The sequence below is a fragment of the Oryzias melastigma genome, linkage group LG1 (assembly GCF_002922805.2).
Source record: "Oryzias melastigma strain HK-1 linkage group LG1, ASM292280v2, whole genome shotgun sequence".
NCBI classification, from domain to species: Eukaryota; Metazoa; Chordata; class Actinopteri; order Beloniformes; family Adrianichthyidae; genus Oryzias; species Oryzias melastigma.
The window spans coordinates 14,031,904-14,059,174 of record NC_050512.1 but is presented as its reverse complement, the minus strand read 5'-3'; the positions used below and the strand labels follow the sequence as shown (position 1 = coordinate 14,059,174).

Sequence of the window (27,271 nt, the reverse complement as noted above, 5' to 3'; positions counted from 1 at the left end):
TGAGAGCTGTTTGCACGCTCACGCGCGAGCTTATAGCCTCAAGACAACATTACCAGCACAAAAATAATGGCGGGCAATATTGAATCAATCCAGATCTACAGTTCTGAGCCATATTGAGCCAGAATTGCAATTTGCTACGGCACAAGTGTTGAACGCTCACCATGTCTCGCACACCTAAGCGTGAGCAGGCCAGAGTGCACGCAGGAAAAGAGGAGACAGTGGCATGACCATTTTAGTAGCTGCATCATCAGTCTGAGTTTTTTCAAGCATCAGGTTTTCATCTGCTCCTGATCTGAATCAAGAGATATTCGGAAACTCAGTCTTAATAATAAATTCTTTAGTATAGGTCATCTATTATGAAAAAAATGCTACAAGAACATGTTAAAAACAAACAAACAATTTTTATTTGAGTGGGTCTTTAAAACACCTCCAACCACAATAAGGTGGTGGTTCTGGAGGGGAATAGTAAAGTTTACTTATTGTTATTAGGGATGATATTATTCCATTTTTTATCGGACTTTCTGATTTATCCCAAAATACAACTTAGCTGACATTAATCAGAACTTCATAAACCATATTTTTTAATTCATGAAAACTAATACTTTAAGTTGCGAGAGGTACTAATAGCCAAAATATCACAGGTTTGAATTAGCAGGCCACTAAAACAGTAGACCAAATTTTTGGGGGGCTATATATTAGATTCAGTCAAGCAATATCTATGTAGTCGCCCTCCATGCTGCTGCTCTCACACTTGCTATCTTTTAATGAGAAACATGCATCCTGCTTTTATTCCTCTTCTCCCATGATGGCAAATTCTGCTGGCACCAAGATGAAAGCCCTCTGTGTTACCACTCTTCCTTTGCGACCATTATCATGAATGTGAGCCACAAACTGGCACGTGCACACCTACACAATCACGCCCACATGCACGAACACATCAGAGGCAGTGAAAGAGAGATGAAGGTGCAGAATCAGAGCCGTGAGAGGTGCACAGAAGAGGAAATAAGAACTGCAAGGAAAGAATGGCACTCACGGCTTGGCATTTCAACAGAGGATTTCCTCTCTGTGTCTTGTCTTCCCTCCGCTCTCTCTGTTTACCGAAGGAGAGACGGCTTCACACAGCTTTAATGTGTGAATGGTATGTTGATGGCTTTTGCCTTGGACGCAAGTGATAACGACCCTCTCTAACAATAAACCTGACCCTCAAAGTTGAAATCTCACATTTTTTCACTTGTGCCAATATTTAGTGATACCATTAAAACAATACAACCCCCCTCGCTTATATTATAACCGTTTTGTGTTCCTTCCTACACTTTTAAAGAAATGTATGTGGCTAAAGGGTAAAGGAAATTGGACCACGCTGACATTTTTCTGACTTTACCGAACAATATCGGAGTGTTATCACCTTCTGTTGTGCCCTGCTGTGGTGTCAGCAGACTGTCTTCCTGAGGCAGGTGATGGATTTCTTGGGCCACATATTTGCTCCCTCTAGGGGAAGTTCATGAAACACTTAAGACACTATCAGAGTCAGCAGACTTGAGAGAAACATGTTTTTTCATACCTTTCATAAACTTATCTTTCTCGCCTTCAATCTCCTTCTTTCCTTGGGTTAACTGTTTTTGTTTCTGTCTTTAATCTGCAGTTTAAACACTATATTTTATGTTTTTGCTCATCAATAAAAAAAATACTAGACTTTAACAAAAAAGAATCGCTAAGTGTTGTTATTGCACTGCTGGGTTGATTCTTTTTCCAGGGTTTAAATGAATTTAGTCCTCTTAGTGCTGTAACTTCCTAGTTTTTAAAAGGTCTGATAGTAAAGCAATTAAGAAAAAAATGTATCCCAATAGCTTTCCTGCTGAATCCTTTTTCAATATTCCCCAAAGTTTTGAAAAAGCTTAATGTGACCTTTTTAAGGTTGAATCAAATCATTTGGAAAATTTGCTTTAGCTGCAATTGTGTTAGGTGTTGAAAATGTCTTTATTTTTTTGAAAGGTACAAATGCTTTATTGCAACTATGCACTAATGACACCCTTCTGCACTGACACACTACAGGGCAAACGTATTAAGTGCAACTTTGTCATTTCAGCGTTACTGTTCTTTGGTAATATAAAATAGTGGGTGTATTGTTTCCAGCACAGCCAGGTGAAATTATCTAAGTATTGATCAGAAAATAGACAAGTACTACCAGTACAGGACTATCCATCCATCCATTTTCTAAACCCATTTTGCCCCTTTTGGGGTCACGGGACTCTGACAGCCTAGACCGGCCACTCATGGGTGAAGGCAGGGTACACTCTGGACAGGTCGCCAGTCTGTCACATGGTCTATCTATATCCAAAAGTATTAAAAAAAATAAAAATTAAAAAATGGACTGTAACTCCCAAGGTCAAAGTGGGAAATACCTCCAAAAGTGGTAGAGAACGAGAGAGCAAAGATCCTGTGGGATGACGGTGAAGGTTCTCAGTCACCCAGGTGGCAAAATCGTGAAATTGAATCATAGGAACTGGACTTAAAAAGCTATTCCTTAATGCTTTGGTCATCTAAGTAACTGGCAGGATGGTAATGGCAAACCAACCAGGCTTTGTTGTGGTGGATAAAGGACAAAGGAAAGCCATTGTTGATGTGGCAACGTCATGAATAAGCAACACGAGAAACTGGAGAAATACAGGGAGTCAGGAAGGAAGTGGAGAAAGCTTGGCAGGTGAAGGTGACAGTCATGCTTGTTGTAATTGGAGCACTTGGGGCAGTAAACTGGACCAGTGGTTATGGCAGATCCCTGGAAATACCTCAGACATCTCAGTCCAGAAAAGTACAGTGCTAAGACCAGCTAAGATACTGCGCAGAACCCTGAAGCTACCAGGCCTCTGGTGAACGACACGAGCTTAGATGGGAAACCACCTGCGGTACTATTTGCCTATGAAAATTCCATAAATATGTGTCACTACCCAGCTTATCCTAGCTGCTGTAAGAACAATATTGTAAGAATTAAAAAATGTGTAACACGAGGCACTTCAGTTTTCATAAACACATGAGGAAACACATACTCCTGTCTGTTTTTTTAAAGAATCATATCTTTTAGAGTCCCAAATGAATAGGGTTGCAGCTGCAACACATATTAAGATATATACAACTTTATCAGCTCATAGAAAATTATGGCACCTCAGTAGATCACTCAAAACAAGGCCTCTTTCCTTCTAAAGTTAAAGGGTTTTGTAACTTTGGTGGAGTTCAAGACCACCACACATAGATTTAACAAGGAAATGTGTTTGAGGAAAACAAAGTTAATAATATTGCTCCTGCAGTAGCTGCAGAGCTCAGCTCTTGGCTAAACCTCAGGGGGCTGCTGCTTAGTTTAAGGGTCTGTCTCTTGATGTTTGTGTGTGCATTTGGAAACAAGAGAGTGTGGTTTCAGGGAGGTGGCGGTAGACAGTGTGCTGGGTCAAAATGCTGGCGAGGTACTTTCGGAGTTTGGAGACACGCTGATCAATATGTGCTCTAAATAGGGACACAAATACCTGCACACAGCACTTACTTCAGTGACTGGATCCTTTTTAAGGAAAGGAAGCAATTGCTGAATAGATTGGCTGGGAGGCACGCTTACAAAGATACTATAAGTGGTTGAAGAAAGCCACTTTCCACAACCTTAATTAGATATAGGTCTGTAGGGATTTTATGGAAATAAATACACACAAAAATAGCACTCGTGTGCGCATTGTGTGTTTTTAACACAAATTCCCAAAAGCTTAGTTATGTATTTTTAGCAACTTTATTCCAACAAAATGTAAGAAGTGACTACTTATTGTGCAGCAATGTCTACTGAGACTGTCAGAACAGGAATTTTAAGAAACAGAATCTAACTGTTCTTTTTTGAAGTTCTTGTGGTCATATTCATTTTAGCCACAGCGTTTTTGTTATTTTTTATTTCCCTTTTTGTGTCTGTTTTACTATTGCTTCTTTTATCTACGACTTCTTATGTTTTAACTAATGTTTATATATATGTCTTTTTGTTCAGCACCATGTGTTACACGGCAAAGTGTGTAAGTGTTACACAAATAAAGTGATTAATTGATTGATATTCATTTTGACTATCGACTCGTTATAACCTGCTCTTCCTTTTGTGACTGTTTCACACTTTTTTGATAAATCAACATCATTCTAAATGAGCTGCAGTCCCATCCTTGCTATTTTCAGAATAATACTAAGGCTCTGCTAATGACTGACTCACATATTACCGAGTAAAATTCAGCAATTTTGGGAAAGAATTGTGTTATTTTCTTTTACACAAACACATTCAAACTAATGTGAACACTAATTATATAGAAACAGTTCTCTCTGCAACCTGGATGGCTATTTAACACGTACACACTCACTGGTTTCTTACTTTTACATACAAAAAAATGTTAATGCAATGTTTTTTTCTCACAAAAACAGAATTTATAATAGAAACCTGGATATTGTTTAATTTGAAATAGGATAGTATAGGAACTTAAAGTGAAAGATTTTGACATTTATAAACTTAATCTAAACCCTATATATTACAGTGGGACTATTTACTGGTATAAATGCATTTCTATCAAATCTTGTGATGCAATTATTTTTTTAATCATACAACTGAAAATTGACAATTAAAATCAAAGGCAGATCACAAAGAACAGTCAAACATTAAATCAATGATAGGCTTCAAGTGGTTACCCCTGCTTCCTATAATATATGAGATGTGAAAATTATTTTTCAAAATAAAACACAAGTTAATTTAAAGGGCTTCCAAATAAAGAACCTTTTTGTGGGTACTTGAGTCACATTTCTTAAACAACAGATTTGTAACCTTGTTTTGTTGCTGACAGCCTATTACTTTTCAAATTTTAGTTTAGTTGGGATTTGTAATTTTGAAAAAGTTTCTCTTTAATTTGGAACAAATGGTTTGTTGTTTCACATTCTGTCTTAAGATTTGTAAATGTGCCTGGAACTTTGTTTTATAAACAGGTACTTATTAGGCCTTTAACAGCTGGTTTCAACTGTGCCTGCTTTGTTATGCTAATTAGCGTAGTAACATGCTAATCTTAAAGAGGCTTTTTACCAGTTTCCCATCATTCCAAGTGAAACTTTTGACTGTTGGGCTTTTGTATTTGGAGTGTTGTCATGATGTTGACACCAAACCTGGCTAAACTGGCTGAATTGAGACTCTCCTTTTGTTTTACTTTAACAAAAGTAGCCTAGCTTTAGCATGCCCTGCAGGTGTTTCCAGGTAGATTTCACACAAGAGCAGTTTTACTTCAAACCAATAAAAATCTACGGGAAGTAAGAAGTAGTCACCCAAATAATAACTTGCAAAATAACAAAAGTAGTTGCCAAAACGTGCTTGGAGGATTTAGATTAGTTTGCTTTCAGCATTGTGTGTTTTTGTTCATGACATGTTGTGTAATATTTTCAACGGCCATGTTTTCTTAATTTAAGTCACTCAGTCTCAGTGTGTTTTTCTCAATTAATTTCAATAATCCTACATGACACTGACCCTTCACTATTCAGTGGACTAAATGCATTTGTCATTTTGTAGAGCTGTCCAAATCTACAATGCCAAAATTGACTGCACTACAAATGACCCACAAGTCTCTGTGAATAATAACTGTCCATTGATGTTCACTAGATTGGCGAATTTAGACCACAATGGATTATGTTTGAAAAAAGATGGTGAAAAGTGTACTTTCATTTATTTTTTTAAATAAACCATCTACATTTTAGTCATTAGGACACAAAATTGTGTTTGTAAAATGCTTATATTTAATAGTTTTTTACTTTGTGAAATCTGTGATGCCATATTTGCCATTACAAAAAAAATAGTGAAAGAGGTGATATTTTTTAATAATGAGGGAGTACGGAAGGAATTCGGACAATCTTTTTTCATATTTCTCCGCTTTGAGGGATAAATGCACAGATAGAGAAAAGCTGTATGGGAAGCAATTCACATTCAGCCTAAGTCTCCTATGTATACTTTTATTTCAATAAATGTTTTTCTACTTTGCCACAGCACTGCAGCTCTGCAAACATTAGAAACAGTAAGTTTGCTGTCTGTCACAAATGCTATAGCACGTCTATCATGCATACCTTTGACAGTATGGTTTCAGGAACATATTTTACTAATTTTATAACCAATATTAAAAAAAAATCACAAATGTTGGATACTTAGAAGTCATTATTTTGACGTATAAATTGTGTATTTTAGTTAATAATGCAGTAAAATATCCAGGTTGACAAAAAAGAGTCCACGACTCATTTTACAAAACTTCATGTCTCACACTCGTGTAAATTTCAGACTGCAACAACTTTTACATTCCTTAGACCCTAAAACCACATGCTTACATCTTCACTCAAATATTTAGAGGTGAGAGAATTTCGCACTTGTTTATTAATTTACATTTTTACGCACCGAATTACTCATCTGAGGAGCAAAGGTCATGGGTGTGTTGCCCTAAACTGAACGAACTCCCATCCCGCGCGTGAGTGGTCTCCAGGGGATTTGTCCGCGGCTGCGGGCGCGTGCAGTGGACAGCTTGCTGCTGGATTGATAGCGTGACGTCAGCGCGCCGCTACCTCTCCCCAAGGGCAGGATTAGTCCCGAGCCGTGGAGACTGCGCTCCGGTAATCTCCCGGTAATAAATGAGGGAGGAAGGGCGCATTCGGATCCACCGGGGGAGAGAGGGGGAAAAAAAGGTCACCCAAAGCGCGCCCTCCTCACCCATCCACTTACCCCCACGACAACCTGAAGAAAGTCCCCGCGTTTGGAGCATGATGGGTCGCTTCGTGATGCCGCAGCAAATCGAGTCGTCCGGGGCAGGTAAACGCAGCAGGTAAGCTGCGGGGACGCACGGGGTGAGCTAGTCTCAGGAGGATTTACCTTGGCAAGGTGGTCACAGTCTGGCCGTCAACAACTGCTCCTGTGTCAGGTTGTTTTTCTGTTTGTTTGGAGGCTGCAAGATAAGGAAATCTATCTGTCTATCTTTTTTACGCACCAACTATAAACTTTAATAAACATATGAACCCTTTTAAAGTGTGCTGTATTTGTCACGGCAATGTGATAGAGGGTTCAACCCCCAGTGTCTTTTCATGGGTCAGGTATCAACTACTTGGCACTCACCTTTAAACAGCTAAATGACAGGCAGGCAGCCCTCCTGCTACTTTTATTGCTGCCGTTTTTAGGTAATTTACGCATCGATGACAATAACACTGTGACCTGTGATGACCGCCGCGTCACTGCAATGAAGCCGTTTTAATTAAAGGTCAAGAAAAATGAAATATAAAAAATAAAACAACAAAAGTAAATAAACAAAGAAGGCACATAAATGAAGCTACTTTAGAAATATTTGTGTGTGCTGGGTGACATGAGAGGAACGCTCCTGGACACTGGAAGAGGAGAGGAGGGAGGGAGGGAAAGAAAGCTGGGGGGTGGGGTGGGGGTGGAGGGGTTGTCGCACTCAGCAAGAGGCATCAGATCTGTCTGAAAGTATGCGACACGGATCCTCCTTGCGTGCGCAGCAGGGCCACCGTCGTGCGTCTTTGCGCTCGCAGACCTCTCCAGCTCCTCCTGATCCCGACCGTCTCTCCCTCTCGTTTGTGTCCACCGCGCAGGACCGCGGACCTCCTCGGCGGACACTTTGCGGACTGACTCGCACGGGGGACCGACACAGACACAGCCAGGTACCTGGGTGCCCTCACACCATGACGAGCCGGGCGCATTGAACCAGTGCGGAACAGACGGAGAAGGCGGCACATCTTCAGGATGATCTGAGCAATTCTTGAACCCTCAGATTTTGGAGAGAGGATAAGAGAATCCAGAAAAGATTACAGCAGAGAGACCACCTTTTTGTGTAGTTTTAACCCCAGATGGACCGAGTGCCTTTGGCACTTGCAGCTAAGATGCACTGGATCACGCTGGTGCTCGCGGGCTTGACTTTCTTGGGGAAAGTGACCATTTCTCGCTGTTTTGACTACGAAGAGCCGGACTTTGATTACTATGAAGAGGAGAGAGCGGAGTCCATTGACTACAAGGACCCATGTAAAGCAGGTGAGTCCCTACTGAACTTTTATGTCTCTGTCAAGTCAATAACTTTCACAGGAATTTCATTTTTCACGTGAGCCGCGCTCATCCTCATCCCCTCAGATGAGGCACGTGTACGCGTGTATGAGCGATGGTGGTGCGCGCGTATTTGTGTGCGCGTGCACGGGGTCCAGATGCCCTCCTCCCCTTCCCACAGATAAGTGGGTATTCATGGTGATCCCGCAGATGGATGCCACGTGCAGCCCGGTGACAGTCCCGCTAAGCCGTGTTTCCCCAGACGAGACGCACATTTAGCTGCACGCGCGCAGTGCGCATCACTCGTGAGTAAAAAGTTGGCATTTGAAGAGGGAGAAAAAATAAATACATAGATACAGAGATTAGCCAGCAGGGACGCTATTTGGAGGCGTTTGCGTGTTTGAGCATCAGTGGAGATGGAAAAACACCTGGGAGAAATAAGAGCCCCCTCCCTTGTGGCCAATAAATCACCCACAAAAAAACAGACACACAACAGGAAAACTTTATTTTCTTGTGTCCTCTGTAAATAATATATCTTTACATTAAAGAAAATATATCTTCTGCAGTCATGACTTACCACATTTATCTTAGATCAAGACTATATTTTTGTCTATTATAAAATTATTTTTTGTGGTATTTAATTGTGATTGTAGCCAAAAATCTGTGTCGTTTTCTAGAACAAAGTTTGTGCAGGAGTTCATCAAAAATTTGCCTCTGAGTTTTGGGCGAAGTAAGCCTCAGCTGATATCCCATCATCCCCTTGTTTACACTCTCTCCCGCTAACTTAAAGCTCCTCACAACTCAGGTGCTACAAAAACATTGGAGCTATCCAGCCTAGTTTAAAAACGTTCCAGCTCAGATGAGAAAAATGAACATGATTAATTGTCTGCAAGTGGATGAAGCGGAGCAAGCAGGCTTTTTCCCGCCCATTTTACTTGCTGAGTCGCAAATTCAAACTTTTATTCACATTTTTTTCCTGCTCCTGATTCATCTCGATTTGAATAAAGAAATACTCAGAATCACAGATTTAGTCTTAAATGTCCTCCATCATAACAAAACACTCTAAACACATCAAAAACACCATTTTTATTGGAGTGCTCATGTTAGCTCATGCCTCAGGTGTGTGGTTTTTGCTTGTGTGAAATAATAAATCCTGATCAAAGTTATAGTAATCTGCGTGTACACTCTTTGGAGCTGATGTGATGATTTGACCTTTAGGGAAGTCTTCGATTTGTTTTCTTAGCGCATCTTCATATAACTGTTAAAAAAAGACCTCATCTTAATGTATGAAGCAGATTTTTCAAACCCACTTGAAAAAAATATGGGTTATGGAAGTAGTGTGTTCACCTTTTATAGTAACTCTTTTTTGAAAACCCGAAAAAATAGGTCCGAAAAAATAGGTCCAAACGGAAAACAGTGTTCTATTGTCGCTGGTCTCTCATTGTTTATTCTGCAATTGTGTCAGCTCTGTCCAAGTATAACCTGAATAGGTGTCAGAAAGTTCACCAGTAGAACCAGAACAGCCTGCCAAATGAGCAAAGTTGTTAGGATGCCTTAGAGGAGTCTGTTGTTCATAGCATTCTGTAAACAGTTAGCCACGTAGAGACATATGGAACACTTTTTGAGAATTATTCTATAAAATATCAGAAGTATGGCTAATTTTAGTTGACAGTTTTCCTTCAAAAGACAAGGACCAAAGGATGAGTAACTCTTCCTGTAACAACATCAAGGTTACAGAGGAGCATGGAGTAAGAGGGCCCTTTAATCTGAACCCTGCAATAAAATCATTAAAGACAATGACATGCATGAAGGGAAAAATAAACAGTCAGCAAAAAGTCAACTGCAGGTTGATTTTTTCAAAAATAGGGTTTTAACCTCCTCTGAGAGTAAAACAAAAGCTATCTGATAAGGATAAAGAGGTAATATTGCTCTGAGATGAGTTTAAGTTATAATTTTTAAGTCATACGGCTTAACCTTAATATTTATTTGCTGAAGAAAGAACAATGCCATCCTTACCTTTGCTGGTGTCCTTTGTGTTGCTTTACTCCATCCATCCATCCATCCATCTGAAACTGTTGAATCCTTTTGAGCTGACTATGTTGCTGGAGCCTATCCCAGTCTCTGTTTGGCATAGGTAGGATACACCTGGGACATTTTGCTGGTTCACACTTTAGCACAATGTAGGGTCCTCAATTAATCCATGAAGCATGCTTTTGGACTGTGGAAGGAAGCTGGAGAAAACCCTCATGTGCACGAAGAGAACGTGCAAACTCCACCCAGAAAGGTCTTTGCCAGAATTGTAACCAACGTCTTCTAGCTTTGAGGCAAAGGTTGCTAACCGCTACATCACTGCACAGCCCTCCACCCATACAGTTAAAATCAATGAAGTGAGACAAAGATAAAAGCATTAGAAAGGAGTTTTGACTGGAGAAAATCCAGATTTTCTGATGCTTATACTGAGATTATGAATCCATGAACTAGACGGTCCTATCTGACCTTGCAATGTATAGCATCTGGAATGACAAGGCTGGTATGGACTGGGTTTGAGTAAAACTACTTTCACCTGGAGAGCTGCTGACTTGTTACACTTACCTGTCTTCTCCAGTCAGCTTTAAATGTACAGCTGTAGCGGCAAATAGGGGTGTGTATATGCAAGAATCTGGTGATACAATACATATCATGATATTCATCTCATAGTGCGATATGTATCACGATATATCTAGAGACTGTACCTGAACCATTTTTAACTCCTTTTTTAAGAGTATAACTAAAAAAAAAATCTCTACCTGAATATGAATCCGTTGTAATAAAATAAAAAATAAAAAATTATTTAATGATCAGAACATTTATCAGTGCAACTGTATCTCATGTACAAGTTGCTTTTACCCAAGCAAATTAATGGTGTTTTTCTTTTGGTAAATTAAAACAAATTTTGTTCTTAAAGGGAACAGTCAAAATTGTCTGATTTCCAAAAGAAAATATTTTTCAGTATAAGAAAAAACAAAAGTAGATGCTGAAGGATAAATTATTAATTAATAATCCCCATGTCATCATTTTAAATCAATACAAGTATTTCCAAAGAAGTATCGCGATATATCACCAAATTGATTTTTTCCTACATCCCTAGTAGCAAAAATCACATCATGGCCTGAATTACCATTACTGTTCTTCTGGGCTGCAGTGGTGGAAGAAGAATCAGATTTCACATTTCTGTTTAAGACTTTAGTCTTTAAAGGGTAACCATACAGGGAAGTTGGATGCTGACTCCGCCCACAGCCAAAATGTGAAAATCCAGTCAGAGGGGTGGGGCTGGGGAACAGGACTGTTATTACTGGAGCTGCAGATCATGACGTGGGTCTTCTGAAATGACCTGGGACTGATGACCAATCACGAAATTCAAATGTAATACCACGTTTCAACCTGTAGGGGACAGCACGCAGACAGTTTTTTAAAAATATATTTTCAAGAATAAAACAAGTTTATTTCAATTTGTCAAAAATTTGGCAATGACCGACAGACAGCACTTTTAAAGCTGCACTTTATAGACGTCAACAGCCAAAAATAGACGATTTAGGGTTTGGTTACCCTTTAAGTCAAAATCCTCAGCAGAGTGTTGGTACTGGGAACATCTGGCACATTGTCCGTTAGCTTCATCCACCAGAGACATCTGTAGTTTTAACCTGCATGTCTCATAGCAGGGTTCATCTCAAAGATGCTTTTGAGGCATGCAGGGTAGATTTCCAGTAGAGTCATATATGTTTTTGTGGCGTCCAAAGAGGACGATGTGTGTTGTGTTTAACTGAGCAGACAGCTGCATTGCGGAGTGGTTGTCCTGGTGTTCTCTTTTTCTTCTGGAAGCAGTATTAGTTAAGTATGGGTTGGTTTTATTGGCCACATATAGAGCAGCAGAATGATTGGATGTCACTTTAGGTTAGTCAAATATGAGTAAATGGTTCACCTCAGCTTTTAAAATGAAATAAATGATTAATGCTTTAAATATGATTAATGTGTTTATGTGATTTGTGTGAACATGTAGGTTTTGTCTGTGATGACACACGAGTGTGATGTGAACTCTGCAGAAAGAGTTCACATTCCTGACATACCCAAAAAGGCAAACCTGACAGCCCTGCACACTGGACGGTGTGTAAGAGTATGTTTGTTTGTGTGAAAATTACACAGATCTCTGCAAAAAGTGGTTTTATGTGGATGCTCTGTGACCTACAGACACAGTTAGTGTCCTGTTTGGATTTTAAGCTGAGTAGGTTAAAAAGAGGCCTTCAGTCCTCTGTGATTTACATGTTAAGGTATGTTAAAACAAGTAAGCTAAGAAAGTAAGAAAAAGTAGGGAATTATTTTTTTATATAATAAAAAACCACTCATCGTACAAGTATCGTCCTTCACTCAATTCAATTGATTTCTCCACATCATAAGAGCACATTAATCATGGTATCATTCATTTTTACCATATTTCATTAAACATATAACCATGAGCTACTATAGCTATTACTTATAGCTACCGTATACAATAAAATGGATTGCTTCTTTGTGTTTTTCTCACCATGTTTCACTTAATGCCTTTAAAGCTTTGTTATGGCTGTTGGGAAACATTCCCAACTAGAAGAATCATAAAGAAGAAGCATAAATATGTGCATCTCCTGAATGCTACAGGCATGATTCAAGGTTTGTCTCTGTGAAAACTCAAATCTCTGACATTTGTTCGATACCTGGTCATCATTTGAGCTTTTTTAAAGCAATTTAAAAGATAAAATATGTTTTTTTATAACTGTGATCATGATGTTTTTAGCCAAAATCAAAAAACCTTTGTAGTTTTTTAGGACATAGTTTCTGCCGAGCGGCAGTAGTTCAAATAAATCCTCCCTCGAGTTGTGGCCAGGAGTGTTGGTGCTGAGTAAGCCTGCCTCCTTTCCCTATCATCCGTCTGTTTACACTCTCTAATTATAATTTGTATTAATGTTTTATTTTGCCTGTTAGTCTGGTGTGTCTCCATAGAGGATGCACCACAGATCCAGTGACCTTTGCTCATGTGGTGTTGAAACATTTGTGGTTTTTCTGACGTTCACAGGTGTTAGACAGGCCTTTTGCAGATAAATCTAACACCACATGGACCCATCATTTCTATAAGTTTGCATTTTTCCATTATGGACATCAACCCATTAATTGGCACTAAAATGAGAACAAAAATCACCGTTTTGACTCTCTAAAAGTCCAAGCAGAAATCCCAAATCTTCTGTTTTAGAAAATGCATTCATTTTCAATCAAGTTTAAAGTATGTTTTTATCTGGATTATATCCTTTTTTCTCTCTTGTCATGCATCTGCTTTAGGTCCTTCTATCAAAATTTAGAACCCGTTGTAGCCCAAGAGTCAAAAAGTTTGTCCACCCCTGTGTTAAAAGCACCAAGAACACAATTTTCATATGAATGGGTTTTTAAGTAACTTTGAGCCTTTTTTCCCGCTGCTTTTATGGTATTTTTAATTCTGTTGGCAGATATTGTATACTGGTATGGCCCCCAATCCACTTTGCTGATGGACAAGACACAGCTGATTTCATGGTGAACCTTCACAGCCATGCCCTGTGTTCTGCATGCTCTTCACAAATGAATCTCAGGTTTCCCATCTGTGACCAGTGACTGCAATCTCCACACACATCTCAAATGTTCATCTGCTGCAAAGTTGGATGGTCCTCATCATTCAGAATTTTTGCATCAAACTGTTGTTTTTTTGCCATTATTATTCATCTTTAGTTAGTTAGTTTTTTTTGTAATTTTTCCACCAGTGTATGAAGTTGTATGCGGCTTCTAAGACCTGGAAACACAACTCATTCCAGGCCTGACCCTGTGGCATCAGTCTGAGTGGTTGGTATTTCGCCTCCTGTTTTTGCTGGGAAAACACAAGGGGAATATTTGGCTGTCTGCTTATCTCCTCTGAGTCCCGCGCTGGCAGACAGGGGAACACACACTTCCAGGCCTTTGTGAAGTGATTTCCCCACGCGAACGCACAAATGCACCCATACTCACACACTTGATACACACTCATGCAAAGCTCCCTCCATTCACTCTGGCTTATCTCTTCCTGGTTGTCTGCATCCTGCTGCTCAGCTGGAGATGACACACATGCGCGCACGTACACACACACTTACGCTCACGCACGTGCTCCTACGCTCACTTAAGAGTCATTCATGCTTCCTCCAAATCACTGTTCTCATAAAATCCTCACATACATGAAATGAAAGGCGAACAAACTTAAGTATCTGAACAGTATGGGGCTTTTTTCCACAGCGATCAATAGGAAAACGATTGTTCCTTTACATTTTTCTTTGAATGTCGTAAAGATCTTGGAGTGTGGAGACTCTTCTGTAGCAAAGCGGTAGACTGCGTTTAAAAAACGTATATGTCAGCCATTAATTTATCTCCTTTGTTGCCAATATGAGAGTCCAACTAAAGAAGATGTCAAAAATAAATTAAGGCTTTAATCTGTTCTTGCAATGTTTGATTCCACATTCTAATTGTCCTAATTCAGACAATGATCAGCTATTCAGAGGACAGCAAACACATAAGTTAGTGGCACTTGGAAGCCAAAGTTAGCCATCTATTCATATCTTTTTAGCCAACTTATACTTCAATGTCCCTTAAAAATGGAGTATGAAAAATACAAAAAAATGTATTTTTCTGTTTTTGTTGACTGATAACTTTTGTATTTCCTGTTATACTTTTGTAAAAGGTGATTGTCTGTTGGGTTATACAATTGTAAAGTGGTTGGTCAGATTATTTCCTCTAATTTCTTGTTCCAATATCAAATTTATCCAAATTTAATGTTCAAAACACAGTAATTTAGATTTTTTTCTAGCATATTCTTTTAGAACATTTTTGGCATATTTACAAAGTTAAAAAATTAAAGGAGTCATACCTTAAAAAATGTTTGTAAACACTGTTAACTTCTACGGGGCGGCTTTAGTGCAGAGGTAGTGTCTGACCTCTGATTGGATGGTTGCAAGTGTGGTTTCTGGCTTGCTTGCCCATGTGATGAAGTGTCCTGGGGCGAGACACAGAACCCCCCCATTACTCCTGGTGCTCTGGCTAGCACCTTGGATGGCAGTTCTACTGCCAATAGTGTGTGAATGTGTGTGGCGTGAATGGGACTGTAATACACTTTAGGCCTTAATCAAGGTAGTAAATCAGCACTTAAACATTTGCTAATTACACTTTCTAGTTCCACTTTTTTGTTTCTTGAGCACATGTTCTTAAATACCCACTCCAATGAAAATTGTGTTTTTGGTGTTTTTCACATGTTCTTGTGGCATTTTTGGAATTTGGAATTACTTGGTTTTATGCATAAACTCAACATACAATTGTGTTTAATAAAAACATCCATCCATCCATCCATCTTCTTGACCGCTTCTTCCCTTTTGGGGTCGCAGGGTGCCGGAGCCTAACCCGGCTACTGATGGGCGAAGGCGGGGTACACCTTGGACAGGTCGCCAGTCTGTCGCAGGGCCTCAATCACACACCCATTCACTCTCACATTCACACCTAGGGGCAATTTAGAGTCACCAATTAACCTATGAGGCATGTTTTTGGACGGTGGGAGGAAGCCGGAGTCCCCGGTGAAAACCCACGCATGCACGGGGAGAACATGCAAACTCCACACAGAAAGGCCCCAGCCGGGAGTCGAACCGGGGCCTTCTCGCTGTGAGGCGAGAGCGCTAACCACTGCGCCACCGTGCACCCCTAATAAAAACATGAAAAGATAATTTCATTTGATTCATTTGATTCTCCACTCCAATGCTGAAGCATCCACTTGCAGACAAATAGATCTTAATTTTCCTCATCTGAGCTGACATCTGACTCAAAACTGTATGTCTGGATATGTCTCAGATTTTGCTCACCATTTTGTTGCACCGGTAATGTGAGGTTGGGAGCTGTGTTTGGCTGTAAACTATTGGGAGAGAGAGTAAATAAAGTGATGATGGGATATCAGAAAAGGTTTATTTAAACCTTTATATACATTTTTAATGAACTACTGCTGCTCTTCAGAAAACATGTCTCATAAATTTGACACTTGCTTTTAGATTTTAGCCAAAAACTGTATAGCCATAATTTAAAGACCACTAGTAATGACATAGATATAGCTGCAGAGGGACTTTAAAGCCATGGTCACATGTACCCGTTCTGAGGTTGAGCTGTATGGATCCTGTTGGTTTAGGGGTTATCTGGGCCTGTAGGAGGTCATAGACTGGTGTGTCTTGCAGTTCCCCTGAGGCTCGTACAGCCAACTCAAGAGGTGTCATGAAAACGGAACATATTATTATCGTGTGTGGAAAGTTTAACAGTTTGATAGATTTGCCCATTTTTAACCTGCAAACAGACCATTTTAACCCAGAAGAGCCTTTGTGACTATAAGGTCTTCAAGATCAGAAAAGATCAAAATATCTTCATCAAAGTAATCCACTGGATTGTGACAGAGATATGTCATGCAAACTGCTGTGAATAAGTCAGAACATTTGGAAAGTAACAGCAAACTGAATTCAATCTGCATTACAGTTCCAATGTTGTTTTAAGTTAGTCATTTTTTGTTCTGTAGTTTCAGATTATTCTTAAAGTATTAGCAGTTGTTAACTCTCTTTCCACATCTCAACAAAGCTCATGGACTGTGGGCAAACATTCAAAGCTCAGAGGTTTGCTTTGGTTCAAGGCTTAACAGATGCTGAAGCTATTGAAGCAAAATTTAGAATTTCTTAATGGTAAAACATCCATGTTAACGATGACAGATCTAGAAATGAGGTCTTTTAGAGGTAAATATTTTCTGTCTGATATGATTCTTCCCTATACTTTGAACGTGTGAATTTAAAGAAGTTTTTCAAAAAGAAACTTTAAAAAACATCATGTTTTTTTTTAAATAATTTCCTAAATCAGGTATGGCAGAGATTGTTGTCAATGGGATGCTTTAAAACAGGGGTCCCCAAATAACGGCCCACGGGCCGATCCGACCCTTTAGTCTGGCCATGCAATTAAGACTGTTCTGCAGTCTGTGACCCCTATCCAGTTATGTGTGGTTTTTTCTAAAACTTTAAATGTTTGAGTTCAGACGCATCCTGTGATTTTTACGCTTCTTTCGTTAGCCTACAAACTGATCCCAGCCCCGCATCAGAGAAGAAAACCACTATGTGGCCCTCACAAGAAAAAGTTTGGGGATCCCTGCTTTAAAATTTAGAATTCCACATGTAAAACGATAAAGTAGCACATGCATTCTAATTTAAACCTTTATCGATATTGGCATTCTTTGCAGAATGGCTAGAAACTTGGAACAGATGCAAATGAGTCAATGTGGTGTGTGTCATATTTTAAACACAAAGAGACCACTGATTTCATCTGTATTTTGTATGACAGGCAGGTACAAACTGGTACAATTTCATGCAAAAATTCCTGCAGTTCTTGTTTTGAGGAGGAGGTGTTGGTACAATGAAAACCAAGAACGGGAGCACATTTTTTGCTTTTGTAAATACTTTGGATGCCAGAGGCAAAGATTCCTGAGATATGGGCTATTTCATATCCACCCTTGCAGTGTTGGAGCTTCTTGATGAGTTGAGGTCGGATTTGGAACCAATGCTGGTAAATACAGTAGTATGAACTGAAGTGCCATCTCATTCCTAACACATTGAGTTCAATACAATGTGAGTCCACCTTATGCCGCTATTGCAGCTTCAACTCTTCTGGGAAGGCTGTCCACAAGGTTGAAGAGTGTGTTTATAGGAATTTTGGACCATTCTTCCAAAAGTGCATTGGTCTGGTGGAGAAGGCCTGGCTCTCAGTCTCCACTCTAATTAATCCCAAAGGTGTTCTATCAGGCTCAGGTCAGGACTCTGTGCAGGCTAGTCAAAATCATCCACACCAGACTCTGTCCTCCATGTCTTTATGGACCTCGCTTTGTGCTCTGGTGCACAGTCATGTTGGAAGAGGAAGGGGCCTCCTCCAAACTGCAATAGAGCATGGAAATGTCCAAAATGTTTTGGTTTTCTGAAGCATTCAGGGTTTCTTTTTCTGGAACTAAGAGGCCAAACCCAACTCCTTAGAAACAAGCCCACACAATCATTCCTCCTCCGCCAAATTTAACACTCAGCACAATGCAGTCTGAAATGTACCGTTCTCCTGCAACCTCCAAACCCAGACTGGTCTATCAGATTTCCAGATGGAGAAGCGTGACTAATCACTCCCGAGAAGGCGTCTTCACTGCTCTAGAGTCCAGTGGCGGCGTGCTTCACACCACTGCATAGACGCTTTGCATTGCACTTGGTGATGTGTGGCTTGATGCAGCTGCTCGACCATGGAAACCCATTCCATGAAGCTCTCTGCGTACTGTACTTTGACTAATCTGAAGGTCACATGACGTTTGGAGTTCTGTAGAAATTGACTGTGCAGAAAGTCTGCGACCTCTTTGCATTATGACCTCTCTCCGCTGACCCCTCTCCGTCAGTTTACGTGTCCAACCACTTGGTGGGTGAGTTGTTGTTGCTACCAAACTCTTACATTTTGTTATAATAGAGCTGACAGCTGACTGTGGAATAGTTATAAAATGTCACGACTGGATTTGTTGCACAGGTGTCATCCTATGACAGTTCCACGCTGGAACTCACCGAGCTCCTGAACATTCTTTCACAAATGTTTGTAAAAACAGTCTGCATGCCTGAGTGCTTGATTTTATCCACCTGTGGACGGGGCAAGTGATTAAGACAGCTGATTCAGATCACGAGTCAATACTTTTCGGTGATTTGGTGAATGAGACACATGTGGAAAAGCAAAAAGGGGATTAGAACTTTGGGTAATAGAAACAAAAGCAGGGAGCGAGTTGATCAAGTTATGATGATCGTTAAAGTCAAACATGCCCTGATGTTGACTGCAAAAAAGGGGAAATGACTAATGAAAAGAATAACTACCAAAGTCAAACGCCAAACTCCAACAACAAAACCCAACCACCAAAATCTAACTAAAAGGGAACTAGAAAAATGCACAAAAACTTGCCTGCTCACCAGATAAGTAAAGTCGCTACAAACACAACAGAAAACCACTTCATGGAGGACTGTATTTCCCAAATCTTTACTACTACAGACTTGAATGCACACATGTCCGCTGTGTCTGTTTATTTAAAGTTTGAGGGCTAAATTGAAGCTTGTGGTTGTGCCAAGCAATAGATCCACAGCATGTGCACACAGGCTGCACAGTTTTCCTCAGAAAAGTGTTTTGCATTTTTCATATGAAAGGTTGTTGATAGTTGCTGTAAACACGTCTAATCCAATTTTCCCCCAGGTCTAGCAGTGTATCCTCAAAGGCTCATGGTCAGAGATTGATCTTGAAAATTTAGAGTTTACTCCTGTGTCTGTGTGTTTTTTTTTATCTGGGAAAAACATTACATTTAACTCTGATTAAGGGGAAAAATTGAAACTGAAACTTTAATCTTAAACTGCTGGTTCGAATCTTGAAGAGCTCGACTACTGTACAGCCCTTCCCCCATTTCTTCAGTGAAGAGAAGCTAAAGCAAAGCGTGTGTTTGTGTGTGTGGTAAGGAAGCAACTGGTCTCACTCATACTATATTAAACAGGATTTTCCCAGGCAGAGTGCTTTTGCCACGGAGCTTCTGAAGTCTTCCTCAGGACTCCCCTCAGCACAAGTGACGGCTTTGTGCTGAGAGCCCCGGGTTTGTTGTTGTGGAGCTGCAGAGCCGATGAGTCAGATTTTCTCCACCTGTCACACATTGCTCAATTATTAAACATGATGGGGCTTTTGTCACCTTCTGATGGTATTTTTTAGCGGCGACAAATCATTCACCTCAACCAGTTTAAAAACCCAATCCATGGAAAATTGAGATTTTGATGTTTTTAACATGTTCTTGTTGCTTTTTTCTCATGATGGAGGATATATATGAAGGATTTTAAGTTTAAAATTCCATTCCTGAGAGTTTCCTTATTCAAATTTTTGTGAAAAAGTGTTGTTTGAAAAAGCTCCTTGCTCCACTCTCTTCTGATGCAACCAATTGTGGATGAGTAGATCATGTATGTCTTTATTTTCCTGGCATCTGCTCAAAACTGGACGGCTGGATCGCTTAAAAATTGCTCACCATTTTTGTTGCAACAGTAATTTCAGTTTTGGGGGAGGGGTTGGGGGGCTGATGGGCTGATGGGCTGTATGCTAGTGGGAGGGAGTAAACAGAGAGCTCTCAGCAACAGAGGGGGATGGGGTTGCTTGCACCAATGGTCCCACCTGTATGGAGAGAAAATAGACTCATTCCAAGTTGTGCGTGCGTAATTCTTGATTTGTGCATAACTTTGGATTTGTGCATGCGCAATATTTTATTAGTATGTAACTTTGGATTTGTGTGTGTGTAATTCTTTATTTGTAACTCATACTAATGCTAGGCAATATGGTGAAAATTGTATATCATGATATAGAATATTTTATAACACAATAACGATATATATATCACGATATACCACAATAAAGTATATTTTCAGTAATTCTCTGATAAAATTGACAAAAATTTCAGTATTTACTTTTCTCTGACTTTATTTTTTCAAGTAGCATTTAACTGAATAGTTACAAATGAGAAACATTTTTTTAAGGGAACAAAAGTTTCAAGTTTCTTAGTAAGAAAAAAGATTTTTGCACAACAGTTCAGCAATAAAACTAAACAAAAATAATTGAAACCATAGAAGAAAACTGGCATGATAGAAATTTTTCTATTGCCCAGACGATATGTATCTTCAAGTCACCCAGCACAACTCATTCAATACGCTTTGTGAATAAGTAAAAAAAAATATGAAATTCATAAAAATACAAAATACAATTTACACACGCACAACTAAAAATGACAATAGCTTGAAACTAAGTACACAGACTAATCTTTAAATATTATGCACAAATTGCTTGTTACACACACAAAACCGCATTTACACACTAACATGATGTTTGTAAGTGATGTGTTTAAATGCTGCTAGAATGCTGGGTTTTCTTTCCAGCCGCTTTGAACTTAAATTGTGAATAATATATGGTGAAACTTGATATTTTCCTGCTTTCTTAAACAGATATGCCTGATAATTAATACAAAAAATACTAAATATGTGTTTTTAAAATACTCAACACTAAGGTTTTCAGAGCTCTTCCACGAGCTGGAGGCGTGAGGTCCTCCTCGACACTCAGAGAGCGGACATAGTTGATCAGCACGCATAGCTGATTACGCACGCTCAAATTCAAAGTTACATGAAAACACACATACACATACAAAAAAATACACATACACACAAATTGGGGTGAGTCTGTTTTCTCTCCATACACACGTAACTCAGAGGCAAATTTTGAATGAACTAATGTCGCTCTGCAGAAACTATGTCCTACAAAGCAACACGTCTTTTTAACATTTTGGCTATAAACAGCATAATCATAATTAATAAAACACTGGGAAGGATTTTACAACAGATCAAAAGATGACCGGAGTGGGACTTTAAAGAAACACAACTCCAAACCACCCATAAATGTCAAGTGTACTCCTTCATTTCCTCTTGACCTCCAGCTTTTTTACTTCTTCCTTTTCTTTTATTGTGTTTGCAAGGATTCAAACCCAAAGGCTCAGTGTGTTTATGAGGTGTGAGTGTTCATTCTCAGGCAGGTATTCACTTCCACATAATTAAACACCGCCAGACTCAAATCCCCAGCAGTGTGTTTCACTCAGAGTCTAATAAACTTCATTGTAATTCCCTCTCTTCTTCTTCTTCTTCTTCTTCTTCTTCTTCTTCTTTTCTCACATTCTCTTCAGTAATTGTGAAATGCTGGAATGTCCCAGCCTGTCCCACATGGATTGTGGTCCCCCTTCTTGAGAATGAAGCTCCTCCATTCAGACCACTTTAAGACTGCAGGTTTTCAAACATGATGGAAAACCTTTAGTAATTCTGTGGCGTGATGTTTCTTTTATAATATAGATCCTCAATGTGAGAAGGATCCAAAAATTACCATCTTATCAATGTTAACTACTATTGAGATTTTTTTTATTCAAAGATTTTTATTTTCATAAAAAAATAAAAAATATTTTTTCTTATACAAACAGGTTACATTGTTCTTATATTTACATTGATTTGCTTTCATGATGTGTAACAACATTTTTTTTTATTCTAAATACTTAAGACTAAGACCTTCAAATGAGCAGATGCGTATAGAAAAACACAGTTAGATTTGAAGACATTTCAGTATATTTTGTAATAATGTTTTATTTTAACTGTACATTGTGGTTTTAAAAGCTGCATTTTATGATGCTGCATTGTTAAAATAAAACCCCAGTGTCCTGGAAAACAGGTGAACAATGGCTTCAGGTTGATTTACTGAGGAAGCCTCTAATGAGCTGGTCCAATCCCCCAGAGTTCCTTGTAGCAGCTGCTTTAACGGGACACAACCTTTTCTAAAAATAGTAAGGAAAATGGTCAAAGTCACAAATTAGCTTCACTGTGCTTTCTGGCCCAGAAAACCAGAAGCAGAGATCATATTATATTTTTAACTATGCTATTTATAGGAATGAAAGAAAATAGGGAATGTGTTTGCTCGGCCTGAAATTTTCAGAGCGCATTCTCGTGCTGGAAATGTTGGGTTTCTGCATAGTACAGTAGGCCCCTTAACAAAAAGTCGTACACTTGAAATGTATTTATTAAGTTTACTTATAAGCATAAGATTATGTACGTGTAGTGTTGGGAGTATGCTAAACGGATTCTTCTTCAGACTTAATTGGAACATTTTTAAGTGCACAAAATATAGATACATAAAAGTTTGAAAAATAAACTTTGAGTATAATACTTTACGTTTAATATAGTATACTTGTATTACACTTAAATATACTACTTTTTGCTAAAGGTAGCCAAAATTTTGAGTTGGTTCTTTTTTTTCTCATAATGAGGCATTTGTTAATCTCTGGCTGCTCTTCACCAAATATTAGAGACTTTTAACTAAAGACTCTATACTAATTCGAAGTCAACTTTTGACAGAAAGTACCATAGTGATGTTATTTCTTAAAAAAATGTGAGGGGAGTCACTCATTCATCCTCTGGAAGAATCCCTTTACATTTGCTAGTTCAGATCTGTGCAGGATGTACCTCGCTTTCGCCCAACAGTAGCCAGTAGGGGTGTGTAGTGACAAGAATTTGGTGATACGATACATATCGCGATACATATGTCAAAGATATGATGCTTATCCCAATAGATCCCAAGGCAGTACCAGACAATATATTTTTTTAAATTAATAATTATGTGAATATTAATATATTTTTCACAAAAGTAACATTGTAAAATACATGTTATTTAATGATCAGGACATTAAGCACTGAAACTGTGCCTCATAAACAAGTTAATTTCCCCTCAAATTCATGGTTCTTTTATTTTAGTTCTTTGAGAAACATTTAAGGGGGAAAAAGTAAGACTGAACTATATGTTTGCCCTTAAATAATAATTAAATATCGCCTTGGCCGTATTTTAAATCGATACAAGTATTGCCAAATAAAGTATCACGATATTTCGCTGAATTGAAACTTTTTTACCCCCTTAGTGGCCAGGTTACGTTCTGGTAACCCATGGCCCCCAGAAGGGATTCACCAGGTTGAGGAAATGAATGGATAGTTGCCTCAGAGTCAATATCAGGGTAACAACTTTATACTTTATTGAGATCAAAAGCTCTACAACAATATCTTTATGAGATATGTACAAATAAGAAATAATATCATGGCATCATTAGATATACTAACTGAAATTTGACTGTCTAAGGCACAAAAAGTACTCTGAAATCGAACGAGAATCTTCTGAAGGATCCACTGGTTTCATGAATTGCACTGTTTTTCTTTATACAACCATCCATCAATATTTTAGCTGCACACTTAAGACACCATGAGTCATGGTGCTCCCTGTGTTTGGCTGCACAAACCCATGACTTGCTAAAGAGGAATCTGAGAGTCACAGTGAAGTGATTAGGACTTCACAGGAGCTGTCTGTCTTTATGTGAGCAAGTCATGACTTATTGACTTATTCTACCTCATACCAAACATGTCACCGTCTCTTTACTTTTTCAAATTGATAATATAGACAATTAAAAAAAAACACACAAGACTTTGTTTTTATGTCCCAGATTTTCTATTTTATTTAGTAAATATCATTTAAATTTAAGATCATTAAGAACAGACAAATGGTTTATGGAAACTTGCTTTTTGTTTCTTTTTATATATTTTGTGAATGTCTAAAATATTGATGGAACATTTCCCTTTTATAAAAAACCCAAAAGTTAAATTTATGAGAATTTCTAGAATAGTATTTCTACTTCAGAAGTCATAAAAGCCAGAGGTTCTCTTGTGTTTGATATATTTCTGTGTGATCAGTGAGGGTTTTTGTTTCTGGGTCATTCCAGATCTGCCTGCAGCCCTGCCATCTGTTTTTCCTTTTTTTGTATATTGCGTTCATGCATGAAGAAACGGTGCTTACACTAATCAGACACACACACAAGTTTCAAGGTTTGGACACGACATTGTTTCAGTGAAACGTAGTCGTTGCCAGTGTCTGGGATCCTAAGTATTGTTAACGAATCTTGGTTTGAGGGTATACTTTTGTAATTATCATGGTTTAAAAAAGGTTTGACATTCTCCCCAAAGAAAACGCAGACATTATATCATCTCATCACACACATTAGATCATCCCGTCTGCTGTTGCAGGCTGGGAGTGTGTGCTGCTTTGGTCTTGGCCTAAGACCTTTTTGGACTACTGATGGTACAAACACCAGCATCACTTCACATTCCAGCACCTTACAAAATGAAGTAGCTCATTGTTATTCCATCGTAAGTACTCACAAAGAACACACACTTTGGAAGTTTTAGCTTGAGTGCTGCTCAAGTGCAGTTTACACCATACTGGACCGTGGAGACGGTGGCCACCACCAGCTTTTATTTAAACCCATACAAATACAGAATTTCCCTCATTCTGATATTTTACAGTAAAAACATATGGTCAATTACAAGAAGTAACTTTTATAAGACCAGTTTTTTTATATCAAACCATAGGATGCTTAAAGAAGAATCACAATTCACTCAAAATGAATTTTACGTGTGTATTAACCCCTTTACATCATGGCTTTGGCTCCTGTATTTTCATTTGTTTGACTACCGCAAGTTCCTTTTCTCACTTTTCTCAGAATCAGAATCAGTGGATTCAAGTTAATCGCATGAATAGTTTAAGAGTTGCAGTAACAAGTAACAAATTATTTTTTAAAGAATATTTCGTTAAAAGTTTTAATATCCCCATTTAGCCATTTCTGAAATGTAACATCTAATAATGAGGGTGCAAAGAATTAATTTAATGCCACTGCAGAGACCAAACTTAATTCTAAATATCCAAAATGTTTTCTGAATTGATGGTCTATTCTGATTGAATCATGTACTACTGGGTTATGAATTACTAGAAGTTTAGATAATGGAAGTTGTGCACCCATTACAGATGGCAGTGACTGGGACCCAAAGGAAAGTTTTTCCATCTCTACCCAAGGAGGGCCAACATTGGTAGAGCGATGTGCCCAAAAAGACAAACAGCACAGATTAGCAGCACAATAATAAGAGCAAACGTAAGGAAGTGAGAGCCCACCCTCACGTTTTGCTTTCTGTAGGTGCTCCTTGCGAAGACATGTTTTTTTTTACCTTTCCATATGAACAATGAAATGATAGGGTCTAATTCTTTAAAGAATCTGTCAGGGATGTACACAGGCAGGCTTTGAAATAGATAAAAACATTTTGGTAGTATAGACATTTTGATTACATTTACCCTTCCCACCAGTGAGAGGTAAGGAAGAGACGATTTAGATAAATCCTGTTGTACAGACATCTTTAATTTGTTAAGGTTTTCCCTGAAAAGGTTACAAAATTCTCTTGTTACTGTTATGCCAAGATGAACAAAACTATGTTGAGCAATCTTGAAAGGAGAGTCATTTTTTTAAAGGACAGACTTGGATAAATTAAGTGGCATCAGCTCATTTTTGTGTAGATTAAGTTAATATTGTGACACTATCCTGAATTTAGTCAGGAGAGTAAGAAAATAATGGATAGTTTCTTCAACTCTGGATATGAACAACAAAAGGTCGTCTGCATACAGGGTTAGTTTATGTTCATTACCCCACCTTGAAATGCCATGAATGGAGCTGTTGTTCCTAACTGCTATTGCCAATGGCTCAGTAGCAAGGACAAACAGAAGTGGACTAAGTGGGCATCTCTGTCGCTTACCGCGGTGCAACCTGAATGGTTTTGAGTAAGTACTATTAGTAAGAACCACAGCAGAGGGACATGCATATAGAAGCTTAATCCAAGACAGAAAGGAACTGCCAAAACCAAATCTGCACAGAGTTTCAGAGATATTCCCATTCAACCCGGTCGAAAGCCGTCTCTGGTTAGGGTTGTTTTAAATGTTACTTCCGTCTGTCTGTGTCCCAGTTTGAGTGTTATCCCAAAAGGGAAAAAAATACAAATGGAGGATCTTTTTATTTTGTTATTGTCTTAATGAAAATAAAAAAAAAATCATTAGCCCATGGAGCTGGGGCGATTGCGCCTACTCTATCTGCCGGGCAGCTAAACGCCCAGTAGGCCGGCATTGTGAGCCCAGGGACCGGCTGGGTGGCAACGCTCATTTGCTCGCTATGCTGTCCACCGGGTGGCTGGTTAGCAAAGCGGGCTTGATCGCTCCATCTCCATGAGCTCTGTGACAGGCTGGTGACCTGCCCTGGGTGCATCCTGCCTTCACCCATCAGTAACCAGGACAGTTTCCGGCAACCCCTTGGCCCAAGTGGGTTAAGAAAATGAATGGAAGTTCAGGACAAAAATCCTCCCATTGAGCGACCATATTGGATTTTTTTTTCTACCCTTCGATCGAGTCACTGAAAACGTCACATGCCCAAAGTTGAGTCCCTAATTGGTTAATGTGGTGCATCAATCTTGCCGCCCACGATGCATAAATCACGCCGCAGGACCTCAGATTGTGTCTGTACATTGACATAACAATTAAACTTGACGCCCCAGCCGCAGATCGCGTCCGGTGTGAATGCAACTTAACAGTCAGACTGCACACGTGGAGTGAACACTTATCAACTCCATGGGTTGTAAAAGATGGAAAATCCAAATGATGTGTCTGCATATCTGC

At 39.0% G+C, this 27,271-nt stretch overlaps 1 protein-coding gene across 2 annotated transcripts in view; it reads left to right on the top strand.

Annotated features, from left to right (window-relative positions):
• Positions 1–6,598: 6,598 nt before the first annotated feature.
• The window catches only part of tll1 (tolloid-like 1), a 54,293-nt gene continuing 33,620 nt past the window's right edge, over positions 6,599–27,271 (top strand). The window contains exons 1-2 of one of the 2 annotated variants that reach the window (XM_024259615.2): positions 6,599–6,845; positions 7,624–8,059. In XM_024259615.2, the coding sequence (XP_024115383.1) occupies positions 7,879–8,059 (181 nt within the window). In that variant the 5' untranslated portion in view covers positions 6,599–6,845; positions 7,624–7,878. Of the gene's footprint in view, positions 6,846–7,481; positions 8,060–27,271 lie in introns of those variants that run through there. The other variant, XM_036212084.1, reaches the window with a different exon arrangement.